At 49.9% G+C, this 19,249-nt stretch overlaps 1 protein-coding gene across 3 annotated transcripts in view; it reads left to right on the forward strand.

Moving 5' to 3' along the window:
• Positions 1–18,368, forward strand: part of IL27RA (interleukin 27 receptor subunit alpha) — an 86,097-nt gene extending 67,729 nt beyond the window's left edge. For 2 of the 3 annotated variants that reach the window (XM_068274186.1, XM_068274187.1), the window contains 2 exons: positions 254–444; positions 10,652–18,368. In XM_068274186.1, the coding sequence (XP_068130287.1) occupies positions 254–444; positions 10,652–10,819 (359 nt within the window). In that variant the 3' untranslated portion in view covers positions 10,820–18,368. The remainder of the gene's footprint in view (positions 1–253; positions 445–10,651) is intronic. The other variant, XM_068274188.1, reaches the window with a different exon arrangement.
• Positions 18,369–19,249: the final 881 nt, after the last annotated feature.

Below are 19,249 nucleotides of genomic sequence, written 5' to 3' on the forward strand. Positions count from 1 at the left end.
CCTAAACAAGCATGCAGCAGATCAGGTGTTTCTGACAGTATTGTCAGATGTTACAATATTAGCTGCATGCTTGTTTCTGGTGTTATTCAGACACTACTGCAGCTAAATAGACCAGCAGGGCTGCCAGGCAACTGGCATTGTTTAAAAGAAAATACATTTGGCAGCCTTCATATCCCTCTCTATTTTCAGTTGTCCGTTAAATCATCTGGCTGTACTCTCTGACATAATAGGTTCTGTGTCTGTCCTATTGCAGGTTTCAGGCCCTTGAGGCCGATCATTTTGTCCTTGGTGTGCCTGGTCGGCATTGGCGTTATCGTGGTGTTAATCCTGATACACCCCAATTACCGAAAGGCTCTGCTCATCGCCTTGTGGCCGAGAGTCCCAAAACCGGAGGACAAGCTAAGTGGTGTGACTCCCAACGTGATGGTCTGGGATCTGCAGAAGGTACAGTAATGCCTGAAATATATAAAGTGTCTGTGTATATCTGAGTCTTTGTTTACAAAGCACACAGTGTAAAGGTAGCCTTATAGCTCATACACATGCCAAATAACTGTCACCTGAAGTGCAAGAGATATGGAGGCTGCCATATTTGTTTCCTTGTAAGAAATGCCAGTTTCCTGGCAGCCCTGTTGATCTTCTGGCATAAGTAGTGCCTGAGTCAAAACCCTGGAACAAGCATTTGGCTAATCCAGTAAAACCTAAGCCAGATGAGTGACAGTGCCTGATCTGCTGCATGCTTGTTCAGGGTCTATGGCTAAAAGTATTAAGAAGCTGAGGATCAGCAGGACAGCCAGGCAACTGGTATTGCTTAAAAGGAAATAAATATGGCAGCCTCCATATCCCTCTCACCTTCGGTTCCCTTTAAGGATCATTGCTCGATGGTAAGAGCAATTTGTAGAAAAAAGTGCTTTACAAACGCTGCTTGGCTACTCTATGGAGCTGACACATGCCAGTAGCCATTGCTCCCAACTGTCCCTCTTTTGGAGGGACAGTCCCTCTGTGGGAGCCCTGTCCCTCTTTCCTCCTCATTTGTCCCTCTTTCAGGACTTTGTCCCTCTTTCTATGTAAATATATACAGTATATTTCTTTACTAAAAAATGTGTTTGACTCTAAACTTTATTCCCATCCTTTAAATTGATATATTACTAATTTGAAAATGTTACTATGAAGGAAAATGAACCAGGATAAAAAGGACCAGTGTGGTTTGAATGTTAAAACAACATTTTTTTCTTATGAAATCTTTATGGTATGTGTGACTAGGGGTGTGCTGAGGGCGTGGTCAGGGGCGTGGCTTAAGTGTCCCTCTTTCTCATCTCAAAATGTTGGGAGGTATGCCAGTAGCGCAAGCCACACAGCACTGACACATGCCGGTAACGCAGGCCACACAGCACTGACACAGGCCGGTAACGCAGGCCACACAGCACTGACACAGGCCGGTAACAGTGGCCACACAGCACTGACACATGCCGGTAACAGAGGCCACACAGCGCTGACACAGGCCGGTAACAGTGGCCACACAGCACTGACACAGGCCGGTAACAGTGGCCACACAGCACTGACACATGCCGGTAACAGAGGCCACACAGCGCTGACACAGGCCGGTAACAGTGGCCACACAGCACTGACACATGCCGGTAACACAGGCCACACAGCGCTGACACAGGCCGGTAACAGAGGCCACACAGCACTGACACATGCCGGTAACGCAGGCCACACAGCACTGACACAGGCCAGTAACAGTGGCCACACAGCACTGACACATGCCGGTAACGCAGGCCACACAGCACTGACACAGGCCGGTAACAGTGGCCACACAGCACTGACACAGGCCGGTAACAGTGGCCACACAGCACTGACACATGCCGGTAACACAGGCCACACAGCACTGACACATGCCGGTAACACAGGCCACACAGCACTGACACAGGCCGGTAACGCAAGAAACACAGCACTGACACAGGCCAGTAACGCAGGCCACACAGCACTGACACAGGCCGGTAACGCAGGCCACACAGCACTGACACAGGCCGGTAACGCAGGCCACACAGCACTGACACAGGCCGGTAACGCAAGAAACACAGCACTGACACAGGCCAGTAACGCAGGCCACACAGCACTGACACAGGCCGGTAACAGAGGCCACACAGCGCTGACACAGGCCGGTAACGCAGGCCACACAGCACTGACACATGCCGGTAACAGTGGCCACACAGCACTGACACAGGCCGGTAACGCAGGCCACACAGCACTGACACATGCCGGTAACACAGGCCACACAGCACTGACACAGGCCGGTAACGCAGGCCACACAGCACTGACACATGCCGGTAACGCAGGCCACACAGCACTGACACAGGCCGGTAACGCAGGCCACACAGCACTGACACAGGCCGGTAACGCAGGCCACACAGCACTGACACAGGCCGGTAACAGTGGCCACACAGCACTAACACATGCCGGTAACACAGGCCACACAGCACTGACACATGCCGGTAACAGAGGCCACACAGCACTGACACATGCCGGTAACGCAGGCCACACAGCACTGACACAGGCCGGTAACGCAGGCCACACAGCACTGACACATGCCGGTAACGCAGGCCACACAGCACTGACACAGGCCGGTAACGCAGGCCACACAGCACTGACACAGGCCGGTAACGCAGGCCACACAGCACTGACACATGCCGGTAACGCAGGCCACACAGCACTGACACATGCCGGTAACGCAGGCCACACAGCACTGACACAGGCCGGTAACGCAGGCCACACAGCACTGACACATGCCGGTAACGCAGGCCACACAGCACTGACACAGGCCGGTAACAGAGGCCACACAGCACTGACACATGCCGGTAACGCAGGCCACACAGCACTGACACATGCCGGTAACAGTGGCCACACAGCACTGACACAGGCCGGTAACGCAGGCCACACAGCACTGACACATGCCGGTAACGCAGGCCACACAGCACTGACACATGCCGGTAACAGTGGCCACATAGCACTGACACATGCCGGTAACGCAGGCCACACAGCACTGACACATGCCGGTAACAGTGGCCACACAGCGCTGACACATGCCGGTAACAGAGGCCACACAGCACTGACACATGCCGGTAACAGAGGCCACACAGCACTGACACATGCCGGTAACAGAGGCCACACAGCACTGACACATGCCGGTAACAGAGGCCACACAGCGCTGACACATGCCGGTAACAGAGGCCACACAGCACTGACACATGCCGGTAACAGAGGCCACACAGCGCTGACACATGCCGGTAACAGTGGCCACACAGCGCTGACACATGCCGGTAACAGTGGCCACACAGCACTGACACATGCCGGTAACAGAGGCCACACAGCGCTGACACATGCCGGTAACAGTGGCCACACAGCACTGACACATGCCGGTAACGCAGGCCACACAGCACTGACACATGCCGGTAACAGAGGCCACACAGCGCTGACACATGCCGGTAACAGAGGCCACACAGCACTGACACATGCCGGTAACAGAGGCCACACAGCGCTGACACATGCCGGTAACGCAGGCCACACAGCACTGACACATGCCGGTAACGCAGGCCACACAGCGCTGACACATGCCGGTAACGCAGGCCACACAGCACTGACACATGCCGGTAACAGAGGCCACAAAGCGCTGACACATGCCGGTAACACAGGCCACACAGCACTGACACATGCCGGTAACGCAGGCCACACAGCACTGACACATGCCGGTAACGCAGGCCACACAGCACTGGCACATGCCGGTAACAGTGGCCACACAGCGCTGACACATGCCGGTAACAGAGGCCACACAGCACTGACACAGGCCGGTAACAGTGGCCACACAGCACTGACACATGCCGGTAACGCAGGCCACACAGCGCTGACACAGGCCGGTAACGCAGGCCACACAGCACTGACACAGGCCGGTAACAGTGGCCACACAGCACTGACACATGCCGGTAACGCAGGCCACACAGCACTGACACAGGCCGGTAACGCAGGCCACACAGCACTGACACATGCCGGTAACGCAGGCCACACAGCACTAACACATGCCGGTAACGCAGGCCACACAGCACTGACACAGGCCGGTAACAGAGGCCACACAGCGCTGACACATGCCGGTAACGCAAGGCCACACAGCACTGACACGGGCCGGTAACGCAGGCCACACAGCACTGACACATGCCGGTAACGCAGGCCACACAGCGCTGACACATGCCGGTAACGCAGGCCACACAGCACTGACACATGCCGGTAACGCAGGCCACACAGCGCTGACACAGGCTAGTAACGCAGGCCACACAGCACTGACACATGCCGGTAACGCAGGCCACACAGCGATGACACATGCCGGTAACAGAGGCCACACAGCGCTGACACATGCCGGTAACGCAGGCCACACAGCACTGACACATGCCGGTAGCAGAGGCCACACAGCGCTGACACATGCCGGTAACAGAGGCCACACATCGCTGACACATGCCGGTAACGCAGGCCACACAGCACTGACACATGCCGGTAACAGAGGCCACACAGCACTGACACATGCCGGTAACAGTGGCCACACAGCACTGACACAGGCCGGTAACACAGGCCACACAGCACTGACACAGGCCGGTAACGCAGGCCACACAGCACTGACACAGGCCGGTAACAGTGGCCACACAGCGCTGACACATGCCGGTAACGCAGGCCACACAGCACTAACACATGCCGGTAACTCAGGCCACACAGCACTGACACATGCCGGTAACGCAGGCCACACAGCACTAACACATGCCGGTAACACAGGCCACACAGCACTGACACAGGCCGGTAACACAGGCCACACAGCACTGACACAGGCCGGTAACAGTGGCCACACAGCACTGACATAGGCCGGTAACAGAGGCCACACAGCACTGACACATGCCGGTAACACAGGCCACACAGCACTGACACAGGCCGGTAACAGTGGCCACACAGCACTGACACATGCCGGTAACGCAGGCCACACAGCACTGACACAGGCCGGTAACAGTGGCCACACAGCGCTGACACATGCCGGTAACGCAGGCCACACAGCACTAACACATGCCGGTAACGCAGGCCACACAGCACTGACACATGCCGGTAACGCAGGCCACACAGCACTGACACACGCCGGTAACAGAGGCCACACAGCACTGACACATGCCGGTAACGCAGGCCACACAGCACTGACACATGCCGGTAACGCAGGCCACACAGCACTGACACATGCCGGTAACAGAGGCCACACAGCACTGACACATGCCGGTAACGCAGGCCACACAGCGCTGACACATGCCGGTAACGCAGGCCACACAGCGCTGACACATGCCGGTAACGCAGGCCACACAGCACTGACACATGCCGGTAACGCAGGCCACACAGCACTGACACATGCCGGTAACAGAGGCCACACAGCACTGACACATGCCGGTAACGCAGGCCACACAGCACTGACACATGCCGGTAACGCAGGCCACACAGCACTGACACAGGCCGGTAACGCAGGCCACACAGCACTGACACGTGCCGGTAACGCAGGCCACACAGCACTGACACATGCCGGTAACGCAGGCCACACAGCACTGACACAGGCCGGTAACAGTGGCCACACAGCACTGACACATTCCGGTAACGCAGGCCACACAGCACTGACACAGGCCGGTAACAGTGGCTACACAGCGCTGACACATGCCGGAAACGCAGGCCACACAGCACTAACACATGCCGGTAACGCAGGCCACACAGCACTAACACATGCCGGTAACGCAGGCCACACAGCACTGACACATGCCGGTAACGCAGGCCACACAGCACTGACACATGCCGGTAACGCAGGCCACACAGCGCTGACACAGGCTAGTAACTCAGGCCACACAGCGCTGACACATGCCGGTAACGCAGGCCACACAGCACTGACACATGCCAGTAACGCAGGCCACACAGCGCTGACACATGCCGGTAACGCAGGCCACACAGCACTGACACATGCCGGTAACGCAGGCCACACAGCACTGACACATGCCGGTAACGCAGGCCACACAGCGCTGACACATGCCGGTAACAGTGGCCACACAGCACTGACACAGGCCGGTAACACAGGCAGGCCACACAGCACTGACACAGGCCGGTATTGCAGGCCACAAAGCGCCGACACAGGCCGGTAACGCAGGCCACACAGCACTGACACATGCCGGTAACGCAGGCCACACAGCACTGACACAGGCCGGTAACGCAGGCCACACAGCACTGACACATGCCGGTAACGCAGGCCACACAGCACTGACACAGGCCGGTAACGCAGGCCACACAGCACTGACACAGGCCGGTAACACAGGCCACACAGCACTGACACACGCCGGTAACAGAGGCCACACAGCACTGACACATGCCGGTAACGCAGGCCACACAGCACTGACACATGCCGGTAACGCAGGCCACACAGCACTGACACAGGCCGGTAACAGTGGCCACACAGCGCTGACACATGCCGGTAACGCAGGCCACACAGCACTGACACAGGCCGGTAACAGTGGCCACACAGCGCTGACACATGCCGGTAACGCAGGCCACACAGCACTGACACATGCCGGTAACGCAGGCCACACAGCACTGACACAGGCCGGTAACGCAGGCCACACAGCACTGACGCAGGCCTATAACGCAGGCCACACAGCACTGACACAGGCCGGTAACGCAGGCCACACAGCACTGACACATGCCGGTAACGCAGGCCACACAGCGCTGACACAGGCCGGTAACGCAGGCCACACAGCACTGACACATGCCGGTAACGCAGGCCACACAGCACTGACACATGCCGGTAACGCAGGCCACACAGCACTGACACATGCCGGTAACGCAGGCCACACAGCACTGACAAAGGCCGGTAACACAGGCCACACAGCACTGACACAGGCCGGTAACGCAGGCCACACAGCACTGACACACGCCGGTAACAGTGGCCACACAGCACTGACACAGGCCGGTAACGCAGGCCACACAGCGCTGACACATGCCGGTAACGCAGGCCACACAGCACTAACACATGCCGGTAACGCAGGCCACACAGCGCTGACACATGCCGGTAACGCAGGCCACACAGCACTGACACAGGCCGGTAACGCAGGCCACACAGCACTGACACAGGCCGGTAACGCAGGCCACACAGCACTAACACATGCCGGTAACGCAGGCCACACAGCACTGACACATGCCGGTAACGCAGGCCATACAGCACTAACACATGCCGGTAACGCAGGCCACACAGCACTGACACAGGCCGGTAACGCAGGCCACACAGCGCTGACACATGCCGGTAACAGTGGCCACACAGCACTGACACAGGCCGGTAACGCAGGCCACACAGCACTGACACATGCCGGTAACGCAGGCCACACAGCACTGACACACGCCGGTAACAGAGGCCACACAGCACTGACACATGCCGGTAACGCAGGCCACACAGCGCTGACACATGCCGGTAACAGTGGCCACACAGCACTGACACAGGCCGGTAACGCAGGCCACACAGCGCTGACACATGCCGGTAACGCAGGCCACACAGCACTAACACATGCCGGTAACGCAGGCCACACAGCACTGACACATGCCGGTAACGCAGGCCACACAGCACTGACAAAGGCCGGTAACACAGGCCACACAGCACTGACAAAGGCCGGTAACGCAAGAAACACAGCACTGACACATGCCGGTAACGCAAGACACACAGCACTGACACGCTGGTAACACAGGCAGGCCACACAGCACTGACACACGCTGGTAGCACTGACAGATGTCATTCAGATGACACAGTGTTTGCAGAGCTTTGCAGGCCAGTTAATGTTTAATCTTCTGCTTCCGAGACACACAGAAGCCAGGTGGATTTTATGAGGTAATTGTGTCGGTTAAGCTGATGCCCCCTCATTAAATGATGTGTCGGGAGACAGCGTATAAATGGCCATCAGGCTCTATCCGCCCACTGCGCTCATCCCGCTAATCCGTATCACATGCTGACTCATCTCATTCATTGTCCCATCAAGCTGCCTGCGACGGGGCTGACATCATACAGTCTCCTATTTCGCCCGCCGCCCAGTAGGGAGGGGGGTTGGTAGATAAGTGTTTAGGAAACACACTCAACTATTTGCCCTTCAACTCCACTAGCAGCCAAAGTAGCGCATTTCTACCAAAGGGAATGTATCACGATCAACTGTAATGTACTGTCCGACCACACTGTGCTAGCACACACACACTGTACTACACACACACACTGTAATATACCGACCACACTGTACTAACACACACACATATACACACTGTAATAAACTCACCACACTGTACTAACACACATGCTACACACACACTGTAATAAACTCAGTACACTTTACTAACACACATGCTATACACTAGAGTGACCATATTTTTGTGGGTCCAACCTGGGACGGGGGTGGGGGGGGGGGGGGGCGGCGAAAAGTGGGAAGGAGTGAGGAGCACGCAGCGGCGAAGACTGGGGGAGGGGGGCGGCGCGCCGAAAAAATGGGCGTGGCCATGACATTGTATGGGCGGAGCTAACGTAATGATGTAACAGCGAGGCATAAGAAAGCAGTGTTTACGCCATGATGTGGACAAACGAGACTTTGTATCATGGGTGTGCAGAAACTGTGTGATGCTAATAGTATACCGTAACCACAAAGCAGCAAACATAGCCATCTATGACCATTAAATAATAAATGCAGTAACAGTTACCCCGGACACCAGAAAATAAACGCAATAGGCAACATGTCAGTATAAAATAAATGCAATGCGGGCAAACATGTCAGTACAAAATAAACGCAATGCGGGCAACATGTTAGTACAAAATAAACGCAATGCGGGCAAACATTTCACCAGACAATAAACGCAATGCGGGCAAACATGTCAGTACAAAATAAACGCAATGCGGGCAACATGTCAGTACAAAAGAAACGCACTGCGGGCAAACATTTCACCAGAAAAGAAACGCACTGCGGGCAAACATTTCACCAGAAAAGAAACGCACTGCGGCCAAACATTTCACCAGAAAAGAAACGCACTGCGGGCAAACATTTCACCAGAAAAGAAACGCACTGCGGCCAAACATTTCACCAGAAAAGAAACGCAATGCGGCAAACATTTCGCCAGAAAAGAAACGCACTGCGGGCAAACATTTCGCCAGAAAAGAAACGCACTGCAGGCAAACATTTCGCCAGAAAAGAAACAATGCGGGCAAACAATAACATTTCACTAGAAAAGAAACAATGCGGGCAAACATTTCACCAGAAAAGAAACAATGCGGGCAAACATTTCACCAGAAAAGAAACAATGCGGGCAAACATTTCACCTGGAAAAGAAACAATGCGGGCAAACAATAACATTTCACCAGAAAAGAAACAATGCGGGCAAACATTTCACCTGGAAAAGAAACAATGCGGGCAAACATTTCACCTGGAAAAGAAAGCATTTACTCACCTGGCAGAAGTGTCCGGCCTCTGGCGCGCTGCTCCGTCCCGGGACCGTCTTGTTCCTCCTGCTCTGGTCTCCCGCGCTGACAGGGCTACGGCAAGATGGCGCCCGAAGCCCTGTACTAGTGACACAAATAGGTCTCCAGTACAGGGCTCCGGCAGCCATCTTGCCGTAGCCCTGCTCGCCTGCTGGTGTCGGAAACAGACACCGGAAGAGGAGGCTGGAGCGGGGCTGCGGGCAATGAACTGGCACGGCGTCTATAGACGCCGCTGCCAGTTCATTGAGGAGAGAGTGGCCAGAGTCCCGAGGCCGGGACGTCCCGCTGCTGAAAGCGGGACGTTTCCCGGGACCTCATTAAGCCTGGGACAGCGGACCCCGAATCCGGGACGTGTCCCGGGCAATCCGGGACGTCTGGTCACTCTATATACACACACGCACACACACATGGGGCTTGATTCACAAAGCAGTGCTAACAGTTAGCACTCTGGTGAAAAGCCTGTTATGCCTAAACTCAGTTTAGGCGTGATAAAAATAAAACTTTACGCGCGTAAAGTAAAGTTTCATAAAACCCTATGCGGCTGTCATATACACACCACACACTGTACTAACACACATGCGCTAATATACTCTCACACACACACACAGTCATATACCCAACACACACACACACACACTCACACACACACACACAGTACTAACTCACACTCACACACACACACACACAGTACTAACACACACACACACACACACACACACTCACACTCACACACAGTACTAACACACACACTGTCATATACCCACCACACATTGTACTCACGCGCACGCACACACTGGAATAAACCCACCACTGTACTTACACACATGCGCTGAAGTATATCCACACACTATACTAACACATATACTGTAATATAACCACACACTGTAATATACCCACTCACACACACTGCTCTAACACACACACGCTAATATACTCACACACTCTACTACGTAAAGTCTCACATAGCATAATAGACTGTGATATACACTGACTCGTGTGCATCCAGTTGTTGAAAAAAAAAACCAGTCCTCCACAATAAAAAGATAAAAAAAAAAACAGCCCTTAATTCCATCCTATAACATGCTGTATATTTTTCCAAAATAGGACACTGTCAACCCCCCTATCACAGATGTGGAAGAGATGGAGCCCCTCCCCCCTCCTGCTCCACCAACGCCATCACCACCCCCATCGCCAGAACCGCCTCGAGTCCTGACGTCCGGCTATGAGAAGCGCTACTTACCAACCCCGGAGGAAGTGATGGGTTTATGCTGAAGATTTCTGTGGAGGGAAGATGGCCCCATGTGGAGAGTGCATCTGAGTTTACATGGGAGGAGGACACCTTGCCTTTAAAAGACTGCGGCAGTGTGATTGTTAATGCTCTTCTCCCAAGTGCCTCCCTGTTGGTTCAATGTTACCATGGTAACACTAGGAGGTTGGGGACTGCAGTCACGGAGGTTATTTGGCTCCTTGGAGCAGTGTGAACCTATCACCCCAACATACAGCAGAGCTGCAGGCACCTGGTCTTCCTGCTCTCCAGAAAATGAACAGACGGAGGGTGTAATCGCGCGCAGGAAACGCGATCGATCAGAAACGCAGAGCGCTGGAAAGGGCTGCAAAAACGCTCCAGCAAACCTACTGGTTTGTGGGTGACGGGAAGCGGTGGAGCCAGAGACGGTACAGCACTGTTCAGTTTGGACCTGGCATCAGGAGGGGAGGACCTGTACAACCAATGGACCACAGGACAGGGTTGGTCAATGAGATGCAAAAAATATGAATTGATGCAGGATTACGCAAATTTTATATGCAAATTTATGAAGCTTAAAAATGGACCAATCAAGTTTTAGGCTTTGATTGGTTCATGTTCAAGCTGCATAAGTTTGCATACAAAATTTGCATAACACATCAACTTGAAATTCTTTGCATCTCATTGACAATATCTACCACCTGAACATAAGCTACGGTGTCAGTTTACAAATGTGGCAAAATGTGAGAGAATACACTTGGGCCTATTTATAAAGCAGTGATATACAGTAGCAGCGCTTTACTGTACATATATAGCTATATATTTTTGTAATAACCAGACAGGGCTGTCATGCGAAGGTATGCCTGTTCTCTGGCTGTCAGCTCCCTATTGGCTGAATTAGGTCACATGAGAACATATGACCTGGCTTACTGATGAGTGAGAGGGGGAGTGTCCTGACCTTTCATAGAAACGGCCACAGCTGGCGGATGAGTGGGGGTCAGCGGCAGCGCCCATGTGGGAGGGGCCTCTCTTTGCTGCCAATCACAAACTCCTCTGCAGTGCTGTAGCCTTGACCATTCGCTACCTAAATGTTGGCAAAGCTGCTCTTGTGAAAAGATGTGACATGGTGCCAGTAATGGGCCTAACCACAGGCTGATTAATCAAATGCCTGGCTTTGTGTGCTTCATGAAAAGGCTCAGAGCCTCAGTCCGGTGTCACACTGCTGACCGACATTTTTGGTGCAGTGCGATGCCAGGGTAGCACTGCCCAAAACAAGCCTTCAGGGATTATAGCGCTAATATGTGTTCATCCCCGTCTGGCAGCAGACCAAGCAGGAAGTGGGGCTGTCTAGTGCTCACCTCCTGTGGCCGAAGGAAGGAACTGCATGTGCGGAGCAACGTTAACGCAACATTTTTTAAAAATCCGCGTTGCATGACTTCCGGTCCACCACAAGCCGCCACGTGAATAGACGGTAACATAGGTATGCGCTGGGGATGCGGCAAAAACATCACTTCCATTGCGTTGCACCGCATCAGTATGAAAGGCCCCATAGACTTTCATTGGCGCAGCACTGCGGTGAAACCAGGCCAACGCAATGCGCCAGTGTGAAAGGGCCCTCAAAGTACCTGCCTCCCCTCCTTATCTCCCCCTTACACAGCATATTGTCCACTGCTAAGCAGCAGGCGTGGTGATGGGATGCCCCTTGCGTCACCAAAATGGCTTCCTCCGTCTATGAGTGGAAATTGTGCTGCGTTTTGCACTATAACTAGACTGTGACGATTCGGGTTCTACACCACTAATGGCCTTTCTAAGCTCTCTTTCATAAAGTACGTTGAAAACTGATGGGTTTCAACTGATCAGTTCTGCCATAACAGTGCATTGTGACAAAGCTTTCAGTTAAAAACTATATAAAGCGAACTGAGCCATAGGGAAACATGGACATTACTCTTACCTGAGCTGCACATCAGTTGTCCATTTCCTTATAACTGACAGCAACTGATATTAGTGTGAATGGACCTGAGCATTACAAGTGGTATTGTACATGCCCTGCAGCCAAGCTGTCTGCCCATAGGGAACAGTTCTCAAATCACAGCAATGTTTATAGCCTAAAGGGAACCTAAACTGAGAAGGATATGGATTTTTCCTTTTCAAATAATACCAGTTGCCTGACTTTTTCCTGCTGTCCCCGTGTCTCGAATACTTTAATCCACAGCCCCTCAACAAGCATGCATATCAGGTGCTCTGACTGAAGTCAGACTGGATTAACTGTATGCTTGTTTCAGGTGTGTGATTCAGCCACTACTGCAGCAGGACTGCCAGGCAGAAGGTATTTTTTTTAAAAGGAAACATCCATATCCCTCTCAGTTTAGGTTCCCTTTAAAGCATTCTAATTGGCTGAATAGTGTGGGCATATTACTTCAACCTATCTGAAACCTAACAGTTTTAGAGGGTAATGTCTACCCAATCATGTTAGCAGAATTTCACTATGCCTTTTCTTGCTGGCTTACCTCAACCATACTAGCAATGCTAAATCTCTTCAACCAATCGATCACCCTCTTTCACTGGATCACTGTGCACACGCCTGTTCATTTTAGCATGAAGCTGTGATCGGTGAGGCAGAGATGTCTGACAAATGCAGTAGTGCAGGTACATATCTGTATTACCAATAATCACAGAGACATTCCACATTTGCAATTCCATGTGAAAATACGCATATTGCTGTGCTCACCTGTCTCCAGTGTGAACAATAGAGAGAAATATATATTAGGCCTATGGTATAGTCAGCCTATGTCTAGTGCCTAGGAACATGCATGTCCAACTCTGTTTATTTCTGTGGAGGGGGGCGGGAAGGGGAGCAAGAGACCTCCCACTGGGCGGGAGTGAGATTCCAAAAATTACATTTTAGCCAGACTAAGTCCACTAAGCTGCATAAGCTCTAGATCAGGGGTCTCAAACTCAATTTACCTGGGGGCCGCAGGAGGCAAAGTCAGGACGAGGCTGGGCCGCATAAGGGATTTCACAATCGCGGCGCATCGCCGCCTCTGCCTGTCCCTCTCACTCTTCCTTCACAGAGAGGGGCGGGGAGAGGCGGCAATCCGTGCGGCGATTGACGTCAGGAGGGGCAGAGCTGAAGCTGAAAGCTCTGCCCCTTCCAGGAAATGCCGGCGGATTGCCCCCCGGGCGATTTGGGGGCTCTGCAGCTCTCGTTTAGCGGCGGGAATACGGCGGATTACTTGGGAGCACTAAAGCGAACTATAAGGAAGCTTTTGCCAGCGAGGGCCACAAAAAATTGTATCGAGGGCCGCAAATGGCCCGCGGGCCACGAGTTTGAGACCCCTGCTCTAGATAGACACCACAGTAAAAGTGCCCATACATTACTCCATTTTCCATCGATCAACAAGCGATCAACACTGTTTGGCGTTTCGAAAAAAAAATGTGGTCGATCAATAGTAAATCGACTAGTGGACCACACAGATCCTGGCAATTCTCCTTCAATAACCGATCGAACATGTCGCTCGTTTTTTTTTTATTTTTGCACTAGTGTTTATATATGCACTGGAATCAAAAATTGTTTCTTTGTTGATCTAAATCGTGAAAATCAGCCGATTTCCTTTACAATCGACTGATATCTTCCTTCATGCTCAATGAAAAAATGTTGTCCTTTTTGGCAGATAGCGGCCAATTTACATCGATGCAACACACTCAATTCTCCTCCACTTCGATAAAATGATCGAATCGAAAGGTCAATCGAACGTGAAAGTCGAGTAACGTATTAGCACTTTTATACACTCATTGTCTAATCTGACCATAACCAATCCAATCAGGCACCCATCATTGTACTTCGCTTTACTTGTATGGGCCTGACTGATCCCTGCCCTATAGGATCTGTCTATCTATGGCAGTGATGGCTAACCTTGGCACTCCAGCTGTGGTGGAACTACAAGTCCCATGAGGCATTGCAATACTCTGACAGCTCTAAGCAAAACTCGGGGAGGCAGAGGCATGATAGGATTTGTAGTTTAGTCACAGCTGGAGTGCCAAGGTTAGCCACCACTGATCTATGGCCTAAAGCTGCAGACAGTATTGCCTAATCCCTACCTTAAAGAGGAGCTGCAGTGAAAATAACATAATGAAGAAAGTGCTTAATTTTTACAATAATTATTTAGAAATGATTCAGTCAGTGTTGCCCATTATAAAAGCTTTCCTCTCCCCGATTTACATTCTGACATTTATCACATGGTGACATTTTTACTGCTGGCAGGTGATGTCTGTGGAATGAGATGATGCATTTTTGGCAGTTGAAAACAGCTGTTATTTCCCACAAGGCAACAAGGCTACCACAGTGTGATGTCACTACCTAGGTGCTGACATCACACTGTGGGAGGGGTTTCACAGCAATATCAGCCATACAGAGCCCCCCGGTGATGAAAGGCAATATTGGCTACTGATTGGGATGACGTTTAATCCTTGGTTACAGTTCCTCTTTAAAGAGGAAGTACAATGTAAAATAGTGGACACATATAAAAAGATGTTAGAAGGTAAAAAGCCATATAGGTGGAAAATAATTAAGATGAAATAAGGCCCTAGGCAAGATAGCAGTTTTTGCCCACCGCTGATGTCACCTGGTTTTTTTAGTAAGATTTGGTGGGGGCCAGCATCCACCAGGTGCCTAAACACTCTCTAGGGCCTAGGCAACTGCCTAGGTTTGCCTTGTGGATGATCTGCCTCTGCATATAGGTATAGAGTTAGATAAAAGTAGTCAGAGTCCATAGAAAAGTGTTCTAAAAAATTAATACCAATAGCCAATAGTTTAGTCTGTTGAGAACCAATGAATGTGAAATGCAAAAAGATGGGCGGGCTGTCAGAAATCACGTTACACAATAAGTAACCAATGGTAGAGCAGCAGGAGAATTTCACCCATCTTTGATTGGATCTCTGGGATTTTGAGGGGTTCAGAAGGTCACAGTCCATATAAATGCCAGTAAGGGCCCTTTCACACCAGAGGACTTTTTCGGCGTTTTAACGCCACAGCCGAAGTTGGCGTTTTCCAAGGTAAAATGAAAGTTCATAGACTTTCATTTTACCTTTCACATCTAACTCGGCGTTTTGGAGCGTTGCGTTTCAACGCTCCCAGGAGCTTTTTCAGGGCTGTTTACAGCCGAAGTTGGCTATTGGAGTTTCAATGATAGTCAATGGAAACCGCCAACTTCAGCGTTTTCAAAGAGATTCAAAGCATTTTACAGCTGACTTGTTCACTTATTTTTATAGAAGAAAAAAAAAAGGACGTTTTCATATGAGCTGTAGAACGCTTTGAAAACGCTATGTATTGGCGTTAAGCAAAAGGCTGAGTTTCAGCCTTTTCTACCGCAGCCTCTAGTGTGAAAGAGCCCTTAACTGACATATACCTCGCTAAATTACAGGAGAGGGGGGAGCAGCTAGAAAAATATAATCAACAAAATACAATTTAGGAGATTCGGCGTATCCACTTTACCCTCCCTTTAGGTTCACAATGAGCAATGTCATAGAAGAGGTGTCTTATTGCATCACTGAAAACAACACGTTTTGTGGGGGCAACCAGCTACCACAGGAGCATAGTGCTCATTCTAGGAACCAAGAGTCTTTGAGTGCCTCTTTGTAGTTTTTATGCCGTAATAAAATTGAGGCAATATTATGTTGATCGTTGTGAACCATGTATTAGGTAGGTGGATATGATTGATATTTGTTTTTGCATTTTATTTCATTTTTTGGGCACCTATCCCTCTGCTCAGGAATTTTTTATACTAATTAACAGTGCTGGCAGTGGCTTTATCTCACTGGAATCATAGCACTGAGTTGGTTAGTGCATTCCTGACACTCATTTCTCCTCCTGAGATCCGTGGTCCAGAAGGAGTCCGCAAAGTGTCCACAGACGTACAATTTTCTAATGATTCACTCATATATGATCACTGAGGGAGACGGATGTCTAAGGTCTGCATGTGGCTTGCAGCCATATTATGCACTTGTTGCAATAAGAAAATAATGGAGTATTGTACAGAATTTTCATTTTGCACTACGAGTTACTTTTGCCATGACAACCATTCAGGTAAAAATTCTGTTAAGTGTCAGTGAGTTGTGTAGTAAGCAGGGGTGTGGCTAGAAGTCACGGGGGCCCCATAGCAAAATTTTTACTGGGCACCCAACACACACACACCAGTTTTAGGTAGCTGTGTTTGATAGCAAGAGGTGCGCTGCCCCATCAGTATTATGCAGAAGTGCCCCACCTACTGACCAGGCATTTTCTTGCTGGCTCCTCCTCCTAGTGAAAATATTAGGGCCCTATCACTATGAGGGAGCACTATAATGGTTTGCACCATGGCGGATGCAAATGAAATGAAAAGTTATGACCACACCTACTTTTAAAACCACACCACCCCCTTCTTTACCTCCACTCCCCCACAGAGGGTCTAATTAAAAAAAAAATAATTCAAAGTCTGGTAAATGGTTACCTTTGAAAAACAAACATATAATAGAAGTTACAATTTACAAATGCTGCACTTATTGAGTGTCCAATCCAGTGAGACGCCACAAGTTCCCCTTTAAGGAATAAGCATGAGGTGAGAGGGGAAGTGAGGAGTCAGGAAAGAGTTTATCAGTAAACTGAATGATTTTCTTAAAGAGGAACTGTAGTGAAAATAAGATTGTGAATATAATTGCTCATTACTTTACAATATTCATTTATGTAATTATGTAGTCAGTTTTTGCCCGTTGTAAAATCTTTCTTCTCCCGGATTTACTTTATGAAATTCATCACTGGTGGCAGCATCTTTAATCCTGGCAGTTACAGCTCTGCGGTATGTTTTGTTTACTGAGAATTCCCGAAGCCGGTACAAAATATACCTGGTCTCCCAGGATGCTCAGGGTGGAGAATTCCCCACAGCCAACCAGCCTAGGTTAAGCATCACTGGGAGGGAGGGGCTACACACCAATGTACAGCAATATATAGATATAGGAAGTGTTTGTGATGCTGAAACCAAGATGATCAATGTAAAAGTGGGTATCCTGAATAATTTACTGCATTCTGCTATATGTCACTACAGGGCCTCTTTAAGCTAAAACCGAGCCCCTCCTCTTTTGTATTGTGTAGAGAAGCCAGAAACTAAAATATACTGAACCTGTAAACCAATCTGGTCAGCTGCAGTCCGCTTGAGTATAAAGCCATGTCAGATGTATAGCTATAGCAGGCATATGCTCTATAGGAGGAGGATTATTATGGCTGTTGTACAGCCTCTGGCATTCTAGTAAGACAGACGCTCAACCTGTCCAACAGGATCTCCTCCTGATTTACATTCTGCTGAAAACAAGCAACTTTCTTCCCAAACGGTGGGAACCACAGCTGTCTGCTGCCTGTACATAGCTCTCTGCACATTCCTGCTATCATAATGACGCGTACGTACAAAAAGGGCGCGGGGTGTAAACGCTAATTAATCATTAATAGCGTTTATAAAAATAGTGTGCTATATTTCGTTTACAAATAATGTTTTACAAAATTATAAATCATTAAATAATGTTTATGAAATCGGCAATTGTGAAAACGTTAATCTTCCCTGTATCAAAAGTGAAACTTATAATTACGTTTATTAAAAAAATGATAATATATGTTTAATTGTTATAATTGTATATTATTGTGAATAACCTTCATTTATGGTTTGTTCTTATAATAAAATCTGAAAATATTCTTTATAACGATGATATAAATATAACTACGTTCGTAATAAGTGTTGTAAAACATTAGTAAGTATTACTAAAATTTTACTAAAACTATACCTAAGCCTACTCTTACACAGAACCCTCCCGGTACCTATCCCTAACCCCTAGACCCCCCTGGTGGTGCCTAAACCTAAGACCCCCCTGGTGGTGCCTAAACCTAAGACCCCCCTGGTGGTGCCTAAACCTAAGACCCCCCTGGTGGTGCCTAACCCTAAGACCCCCTGGAGGTGCCCTAACCACCCCCCTTATTGATCGCTTTATTATGTGGATAATAATGTTTTACTAATTGTGGCTGCAAAAAATATATTGCAATTTACGTTACGTACTGATCGCTTTATTTTGTGAATAATAATGTTTTACAAACAGTAAGGGATAAAACTTTAAATAATGTTTTAATTAGTTAAATAAGATAAATATGTTTAGTATTTTTATAAACGTTATTCGGCACGGGTGCATTTTATAAACGTAAATCACCACAAGAGCAGTTATAAATCATTAAAAATGTCCGGGCGCCGTTTGTAAACGTTATTTATCTCCGGCGCCCTTTTTTCCTGCTCGGCGCCCATTAAACGTTATTTATTATGAGAGTGAATAGCAGCGCCCTTTTTGTCCACTAGCTGCCAGCGCCCTTTTTTCCCGCTTCCCATAATGACACCCAACTAAACACAAAATTGTCAAATTCTAATGGCAAACAGATAGCTAAGTGAATGGAA

This window comes from Hyperolius riggenbachi, chromosome 3 (assembly GCF_040937935.1).
Source record: "Hyperolius riggenbachi isolate aHypRig1 chromosome 3, aHypRig1.pri, whole genome shotgun sequence".
In the NCBI taxonomy this organism is placed as follows: domain Eukaryota; kingdom Metazoa; phylum Chordata; class Amphibia; order Anura; family Hyperoliidae; genus Hyperolius; species Hyperolius riggenbachi.